This window comes from Labeo rohita, chromosome 19 (genome assembly GCF_022985175.1).
Source record: "Labeo rohita strain BAU-BD-2019 chromosome 19, IGBB_LRoh.1.0, whole genome shotgun sequence".
Classification (NCBI taxonomy): domain Eukaryota; kingdom Metazoa; phylum Chordata; class Actinopteri; order Cypriniformes; family Cyprinidae; genus Labeo; species Labeo rohita.
The window spans coordinates 17,186,442-17,195,992 of NC_066887.1; the positions used below are offsets into that span (position 1 = coordinate 17,186,442).

The window sequence follows — 9,551 nt, forward strand, 5'->3', positions numbered from 1 at the left end:
TGTTTACATCCGTGTATTGCGCATCCGGGTAACTGACCAAATTGTGACTGAAGTCTCGCCCATAAAGGCTTACTTCCGCGTTGAAGAATACGGTGGATATCAAATGAAGTCAGGAAAATTTAACCACTTTTGTCTGCAAAATGCCCCAATTCAGTGTGTGCTCCAGTAGACGGGCCTGTTTTAGTCTCTCACACCGTGTCTAAACGGGACTCGACAGTTGTCTATTACTGTTGCTAACGAAGGTCCATTGGTCATTTTATGACATACGCTAACCATAGGCGGAGTGTGTGTAAGGCTGGGGAAAGGCTTAGCCTTAGCAAAAAATGCCACTAAATTGGCCAAAAATGCCCAAAAATTTGCACAAACAAATTACATTTATTACTGTTGCTAACAAAGTTAAATTGAATATAAAAGTGCGGATTGCGGCATTAAATTAAGATCTGGGGCCGTATGTATAAAGCCGCTCAGAGTAAAATTTTAGTCTTAAGTGTGCCAAAATTCTAAGAATGACATAATTTTACTCTTATTCCTAAATTATTTAAGAGAGCTGGAGAGGTCTCCTAACTTTGGAGTAACAAGATGGCAGCAAAGAGGAGGAGACCCTGGTGAAAAAAACTGCATATGCTGGTAGGTATGTTTTGATGCTGGTTTAAGCTGGTCCTTTGCTGGTTTATGCTGGTCCTTAGCTGGTTTAAGCTGGTCCTTTGCTGGTTTTTGCTGGTCATGTTGCTGGTCAAGGACCAGCATGAACCAGCTAAAGACCAGCATAAACCAGCATCAGAACCTACCTAACCAGCATATGCTGGTTTTTCACCAGGGGACACACACTTTCCAATGAACATATGACATATTGGTGTTACATGATGATACGGAATTGATTAAACAATACAAATGTGATCATCAAGCAATTTTTTTTGTAACTTGCCAAGTAAGAAAGTTATTAACTTATTCCACTCTACAAATCAATTCTCTAACTGCAGAAATAAAAGTAGTAATTGTTTTTTTTTCGCTGGAAATTTGGAAAAATGCAGCAATGCACCAGTGATGACAGCGTAAGCAGGGTCTTAAAAGAGTCCACTTCCAAGACAAAGATACACATATAATGTACTCACTCCATTGTCATCCAAGATGTTCATGTCTTTCTTTCTTCAGTCATAAAGAATTATTATTATTATTAATTTTTTTTATTTTTTTTGGTATGGTGCCCTTGATATACTTTTTAATGTTAAAGGCTCTCTTGAACCGGTCTTAGACTTTAGTGAAAGTTGCTTTTAGCTTCTTTATAAAAGTCTCCTACTCTTATAAAAGTCGTACTTTTTACTAAGAATTTTTTGACACTTAAGTCAAAGTTTAAGACTATTCTTAAGAGCATTTCTGAGAAGTTTTATACGGGCCCTGCGCATGTTACGACGTGATTCCTTTTAGGCATGTTTACAGTGTTGCGCATTACAACCAATCACACACGATTCTGTTGAGCTTAGGAATGCAATGGCCAATCAGAGGCGTTCACATGAGTCATCGCTGAAACTCCTCTGCGTTTCTACGATTTTTAGCGCAACTATTGAACTCTCTCATAAACAAAGCACAGTTGTACGTACAATGTAAGTAAGAGATTAATTTCACAGTGTAGACAGCTTCAGTGATTATAACGACATATATTTCTAATGTTTTTTATTAAATTATAATCATATTAAATAGAAATTCAGTCACATTAAACATATTTTATTAGCCTATATGACACCCATGTTTGGGTCTTTTTATGTTTATGATGATTTGGCTGGTTTTAGCCTTATCCTGGAGTTGGTTCACCCTCCGCCTATGACGCTAACGTTCAAAGGTTTGGGATCAGTAATGTTTTTGAACGTTTCTTATGCTCAAAGGACTGCATTTTTACAGCCTCCAAAAATGCAGTAACATTTTTAATATTATCACAAATAACTGTCTATTTGAATATTTTAAATAATAATAAAAATCATCATCATAATTCATTTCTGATGGCAAAGCTGAATTTTCAGCAGCCATTAATCCCATTTTCAGTCTCATATGATCCTTCACAAATCATTTTAATATGCTGATTAGCGATACATATTATTTCTTATAATATATTATGCATGCTATTTTTCAAGGGTTATTGACAAGTTCAAAAGAACAGCATTCGCTTGAAATCTTTTTTCATCATAAATGTCTTTTCTGTCACTTTTGATCATTGATTCTCCAAAAAAGAGGTGAAAGCACCCCCTAGTGTTCATGTTGACTATGGCGTGCTGCTGATGAACCGCTAGGGGGCAATTATTCAGAAATTCTCGCAGTACACTTGGAGATATTGCAAGCACCAGAGCCATGTAAACAAAAGGTTGATTTAATAGATTTTGGCCTATAGGTTTTAGGCAAAATCTGCAGAAATGGGCAAGCGAGATAACAGAGTGGTAAGTAAAGGTAGTTTATGAACTCGCATCTTCCTAATATTTCAAGGGGAAAGCATCAAGAGGCCTTTAAGCTGCAGTGCTAACGCGTCAAAACACTTAGCTACACATATTAGCCACGTTCATTTACAAAATGAATGAACTAGGTTACGCGACATTTGATATGCATGGTGTTATATGCTTGTGGTCTGGCACAACTCTTGTGAAATGTTGGTATTGGTTACATAGCATGCTAGTACACATGTATGTGGTGGCTGGTTCAGACATGCTAATTCGGCTAGCACACATTTATCTTAACCGTCCGGTTGTGCAGAATGTTTGTTGCTGTATTTCTGCTTGGCATATAAAAAGTCTTTTAAAACTGATTTTCTGCCAAAGCGAAATGATAATGATATGTTGTATGTGCTTAGCAGCCTGTAAGTGAAACGTGGATGCTGAAGGGTGTGTGTATTAAGCATGTCATGTGATTGTTAATGATGTGCTGGCTACATTATGAATTTTAATATTTAATGTGTTTCAGGCGTACCTGAACCCAATAGCTGCTGCCAGAGCCAGAGGACCTGCTCCCAACTCCGGCCCCACCATTCAGGATTATCTCAGCAGACCACGGCCATCATGGTATGAAGACATGATCATGATTAATATTAAAGAATCGATGGTGGATATAAGGTCTTATTTCTTTATGCGTGTCTCTGTTTGTTCTGTATGTCAGGGAGGAGGTAAAAGAACAGCTGGAAAAGAAAAAGAAAGGCTCCAGAGCCCTGGCTGATTTTGAAGACAGAATGAACGAGGTATAGATTTTTGATTTTTTTTTTTTTTTTTTTTTACACTAGAGTCAGTGGATTTGCAATATATTCAGATCTGATGTGCTTTAACTCATTTTTCTCAGCGATGGAAGAAGGAACTGGAGAAAAACAGGGAGAAGGTACTTGGTGGAGGTGAGAAGAAAGAAAAAGACAAGGAGAAGGAAAAGAAAGAGGTAAGGTTGTCGTAATCTGGGATCTTATTAATAAAACACAAGTACGGTCAGATTTTATCCTAAATTTTATAGATAAGTCAAAAGTGAGGAATAAAAAGAGTTTTATAAAGGGAAGATGGCAGAAAATATTTCAACTGAAAAGTACACTACCAGTCAAAAGTTTTTGTACAGTAAGATTTTTAATATTTTTTGAAGAATTGTCTTCTACTCACCAAGCCTGCATTTATTTGATTCAAAATACATCAAAAGCAGTAATATTGTGAAATATTTTTGCTATTTAAAATATTTCTATTTGAATATATTTTAAAATGTAATTTATTCCTATGATCAAAGCTACATATTCAGCATCATTACTTCAGTCTTCAGTGTCACATGATGCTTCAGAAATCATTCTAATATACTGATCTGCTGTTCAAGAAACAATTTTATTATTTTTATCAATATTTAAAACAGTTGGGAACATTTTTTTCAGTATTCTTTGAATAGAAAGACCCAAAGATCAGCATTTATCTTTTTTGTAACATTATAAACTATATCATTCAAAAGCTTCGAGTCAGTAGCAAGGATACTTTAAATTGATCAAAAGTGATGAAACATTTATAATGTTACTAAAGATTTATATTTCAAATAAATGCTCTTCTTCTGAACTTTCTATTCATTAAAGAAACCTGACAAAATTTCTCTCAGCTGTTTTCAACATAATAATAATAATAATAAATGTTTTTTGAGCAGCAAATCAGAATATTAGAATGATATCTGAAGGATCATGTGCCTGAAGTAATGATGCTAAAAATTCAGCTTTGAAATCACAGGAATAAACAACATTTCAAAATATATTTAAATAGAAGACTGTTAATTTAAATAGCAAATTATTTCCTAATTTTACTATTTTTGCTGTACTTCAGATCAAATAAATGCAGGCTTGGTGAGCAGAAGAGACTTCTTAAAAACACATTAAAAAACTTTTGTCTCGTAGTGTGTGTGTACCAACTTTTTGCACTCAAATACCAGTAATGCAATAATCCAACATCATTTATATGTACAGTATGTACATATAAATATGTAATTGTTGTTGTTGTTGTTGTTATTATTATTATTATTATTGTTATTATTATTATTATGGTTTGTTGTCATATTTCCTGATATTTATCTTTGTGTTTTCCAGAAAAAGAAGGAGAAGAAAAAGTCCAGTAGGGTGAGGAGAGCTCTCCATTTTCATATCTGGAGCAACTGTAAAACAACAATTAACTGATAATGTAAAAGTGGAATATTGGTTTCAAATAATGTTCCATACTAGAAGAAGGATTTGCATTTGAAGAGTATTTAGTATCCATCTGGCCTGTTTATTATCCATGGGTCGGCAGATCAGTTTTACGTGACTTAAAATCTAACAAATTCTGCTTTTGTTGTGTTTGGTCAAGCATTCCTCATCTTCCTCCTCCTCCTCATCGAGTTCTGATTCCTCCTCCAGCTCCTCCTCAGACTCTGAAGATGATGTAAGTCTTGCTTATTATTACAATTTTTTTTTTCTTCCCACTATATTGTATTGTGTTTGAACTGAACTGAGCTAGATGATGACATCATTGAATCCATTGATGAACTTCCTTAACCTGAAAATTGAGTGTTTACTGTTGCCCTTTTGCATTATTGATGCACTATTTCCTATTTAATACTGTACAGCCGCTTTGTCACAATTCTGTAATGTTAAAGGCGGTATATAAATAAAGGTGACTTGACTTGACAATTATATGTACTTTATTTGCATGCATTGTTAAAAGAATAGTTCACCCAAAAATGAAAATTCTGTCATTAATTACTCACCCTCATGTCTTTCCAATCCTGTAAGACCTTCGTTCATCGTCGGAACACAAATTAAGATATTTTTGATGAAATTAGAAAGCTTTCTGACCCAGAAAGGTAGTAAGGACATCACTAAAATAGTCCATGTGACATCAGTGGTTCAACCTTAAGTTCATGAAGCTACGAGAATACTTTTTGTGTGCAGAGAAAACAAAAATAACAACTTAATTCAACAATTTCTTCTCTTCTGTGTCAGTTTTTGATGCATGTTCATGAGAGTATCATGATGTGACTACCTTTCTGGGTGTTGAACGTGTCAGTTACATTGCTGTCTATGCAAGGTTAGAAAGCTCTCAGATTTAATCAAAAATATCTTAATTTGTTCTGAAGATGAACAAAGGTCTAGCTAGTTTGGGACAACATGAGTGTGACCAATTAATGACACAATTTTCATTTTTGGGGGTACTATCCCTTTAAAATGACCATACAACTAAATATTCTCCGCTCATCTGCCCTTTCAGGATGATAAGAAAAATGTGAAAAAGAAGAAAAAGAGAAAAAGATCCTCTGCCCGGCGAGCTTCAGATGACTCTGACACAGAATCAGAGACTGATAGCAGGGTATTGTTTGTTTATGTCTGAAAGGAAGAAAAATTACATGGTATAAAAAGATTGTTCCTGCCAGTTAAGGAAGTATCTTGCTTAACTGAAACTAGCCACAACATATTACACATTAATCTAGATTAGCAGCTGTTTTAGAAATTACTGTATTTTGCAATGTTGATTTGCCCCCATTAATATTCATTTCAAGTGCTGAATTAAATGAACATAAAAGCTAAGTTGGTGGTGATAATAAAGAGATTTGTCAAGACTTGTGACACTGAATCCTGATGTCCTTTATCTCTAGGAGTCATCTAAGAAAAAGAAGAAGAAACTAGATGGAGAGAAAGACAAGGTACTCAAGACTCATTTCAAGACATTAAAGAAATTGATCACACCATGAAAGAGCATTCACCTTGTCTATGCAATTTCAACAAAAGTGGAGTTTTTGAAGTTGTTTTTAACTTCAGTACAACCACAGTTCATAGTATCATATCTACCCCTCATCTGTCAAGCTCATAAAAGGTGTGAGAGTAAATAATAATGCTTTTATTCATAATAGAACAAATAAAATTGAGTTAACTGTAAATAAATTTACAGTGTTACCTAAAATAATGTTATTTTATGAAATGCTGGTCTTTTGAACTGTATCTTCATCAAACACATTCTATTTTAATATAAAGCAGCACAACTGTTTTCAACATTGATGATACATGAGTATATATATATATATATATATATTATATTCTCCAGAAATTGTGTTTGTGTGTTTGTAAAATCGTTATTAATCTTGTTTACTTTTCCATTACAGGAGTGGTATATGGGAATGTTATATTTTTAAATCTATTAAAATAGAATATGCTTTACAATATTACTGCTTTTATTGTATTTTGATCAAATAAGGATGAAAAGGATGGGCGAAGGAAGAGGAAAGCTGAAAGGAGTCATTCAGAGTCCTCAGATGAGTCCGATATAGACCGAGATGTAAGATTGTGTTTAAACCCTCTGTGACCTTAATATGTGTCATTAAATGGTTTTAGTGCAGCAAATACCAAGTGACATGTTAAACTCGTCTGTAAATGTGTTCGTTTTTTAGGCTGAGTCCAAAAAGAAAAAACGCAGTATTGAAGAGACGGAGAAAATCACAGTAAGTTTTCCTGTGTCTTAGTTAAACGGACTGTTTTTTTTTGTCCACATGAGGGCGGAAATGACTGAACATGCTACCTGCATCACTCACAGAAATGTTATTCAGTGGATTCACTAAACAGAACTTCATAATGGCTATGCTTTTATCTTTTGTTTATTCACAGGACAAGTCTAAGAAGAAAAAGAAAAAGAAGAAGCATAAGAAACACAGCAAAAAGAAAAAGAGGAAGACGTCCGGCTCGGAGTTGGACTGAAGGGCTAGTGAGTGTTGCGTCCTGCACAACAGGCAGCTGGAAATTGGACTGGGAATGGAGATGGAGCTCCTGCCAGACTGTGGGGGGGAAAACCCCATTAGATATTTGTCCAAGTGACTCTTAAAAGTGGGTGCTTCTTAGCACCGTGCGGCTTTGTGGCCGACTTGGATGAGAGGATCATGTGGCCGGGGAGTTGAAAGGGGTGTTGGGGGGTTCATTATGTCAGGTTTGTGTTTGTTTTTTAAGCTGATGATTCTCAGTCCAAATAAAGGTCATTTACACTAGAGGCGGCCCTGCGTACAGTATGTTTGTGCTGATGTGGATCTGCATGAGAAATGCTGGTTTACGGGTTGTAAAGGTGGCTGATTTGCATTAAATATTTTAAGAAAATTCACGCTTCTGTTTTTCCCAGTGAAGCTGACAATGGTCTTCTTTCTGTGATGTGAACCAGTGTTTCCTGCACTCTTCTTCAGCGCCATGGTAAAACAACATTTTACTTAAGTTCTGAATGTGAGTTCACAGTTTGTTGAATGTAATGGAAAAAAACCATAAAAAAGAAGGCAAAACTGCACAAAATTTAAATATACACTACTGTACAAACGTTTGGGTTGGTAAGATTTTTATTTAATCAAAAATACAGTAAAAACATTTGTGTAAAATGTTACAACCATTTAAAATCACTGTTTTCTGTTTTAATGTATTTAAAAAATATATATTTTTCAATTCAATTCAAGTACTCGATTTTGAAAAATCCTCGACCGTGTCCATTCAGTGGCAAAATACCGGAAGTGGCGAATTCCACCGCCCAGAATCCATGAAATTATTATTAGACCGTTTGCCAAGGCTGCATGATATAATAAACCAATTTAAAAACCATAAGCATAATGCTGTTGTGAATTCACAAACGTTACAATTAAATTAAACAAATATATGCGATGCAGGCATATATTGTAGGTTATGAACCAAACTGGTTCTTTTCGGACAGTTCGGCTCAATGAACCGGTTCAAAAAAAGCAGTCCCCATCGGATCGTTCCCTGATGTCAACATCAACGATTTCCCTATGCATTTCTTTTTCTTTTTCTTGTAGTTGGACGTGCTACCTCGGCTGTGCGTCTTGTGTCGTCAACCCAGAACTAAAGTTTGATTGGGTTCGTTTTTGTGAACCGACTCAAAAGAACGATTCTTTCAAGAATCGAACATCACTAGTACGTGCGTGTCAGAGCATCTCCCTTCATAGTAAATACTGCTCCACACGAACTGTTGTCATCATTTACATATGTGGAGCCCCTCAAACTCCATCTCTGCATATTATTTTGAGTTTTGGCTTATTTTAACATTAATCTGGGGACGCAACGTTCCCCATTTCATCAGATTAGTCAGGTAAATCATTTATAAACCTAAGCAAGCACAGGAGAATACAGTATTTTCCTCAGTATGCTTACTGTTCATTGCGATTTCAATATAAAGGTTCAAACCCTCACTCTGAGTTTACTCGTTTTGAAGAAATGGCAGTGGCTGCAGCATTTCTGTTGTAAAGAAATGGCCAAATATTAAAGATTAAGTAGACATATGAATTATGTGTTGTTTAGTCAATATTAAACAAGGTTTAGATCGCTCTGTAATGTGTAAAAACAATTGTCTGGCTGTTGATGTACATAAGCTCTATGGTTTATAATACATAATACATAAGATTCTCATATAATGTATTCACCCCTACGTCATCCAAGATGTTTAAGTCTTTCTTTCTTCAGTTGTAAAGAAATTATGTTTTTTGAGGAAAACATTTCAGCATTCTTCATATAATGGACTGATATGGTGCCCCGATTTTGAACTTCCAAAATGCAGTTTAAATGCAGCTTCAAGTAATTCCAAATGCGGTTGTAAATGATCCCAGCCGAAGAAGGGTCTTATCTAGCGAAATGATCAGCTATTTTAATAAAGATAATACAATATACTTTTTAATGCCAAACGCTTGTCTTGTCTTACTCTGCCTGAACTGTTTTTCTTCCCTGTTCATGACAGTTACGACAGTCATGACAGGGTATGTCGAAAAGCTTCTCATGTTCTCCCTCAACTTCAAAATTGTCCTATAATGCTGTTTTACCTTTCTTGTTAAGGGTGTTTGATCTTGTTTGCATGTTCACTTTGCAAAGACTGGGTCGGTACTTCTGCAGTGATGTAGGATGATTTTGAAATGATTTTTGAAGTTGAGGGAGAAAATACGATCAGAGTTTTTCAACATACCCTAACTGTTTTGAGTCATGATACACAGAGTTCAGGGAGGGAAAGACAAGCTGAGCATTTGAGATTAAAAAGTATTTAAATTGTATTTTTTTAATGAAAATAACC

At 35.2% G+C, this 9,551-nt stretch overlaps 1 protein-coding gene across 1 annotated transcript; it reads left to right on the forward strand.

The window, feature by feature from the left end:
- Nucleotides 1-2,273: 2,273 nt before the first annotated feature.
- fam133b (family with sequence similarity 133 member B) lies at nt 2,274-7,591 on the forward strand. Its single transcript, XM_051137720.1, has 11 exons — nt 2,274-2,426; nt 2,944-3,041; nt 3,136-3,214; nt 3,313-3,402; nt 4,568-4,597; nt 4,824-4,898; nt 5,724-5,822; nt 6,109-6,156; nt 6,705-6,785; nt 6,898-6,948; nt 7,112-7,591. Exons 1-11 carry the CDS (start codon nt 2,403-2,405, stop codon nt 7,199-7,201), a joined length of 765 nt encoding a protein of 254 aa, XP_050993677.1. The 5' UTR covers nt 2,274-2,402; the 3' UTR covers nt 7,202-7,591.
- Nucleotides 7,592-9,551: the final 1,960 nt, after the last annotated feature.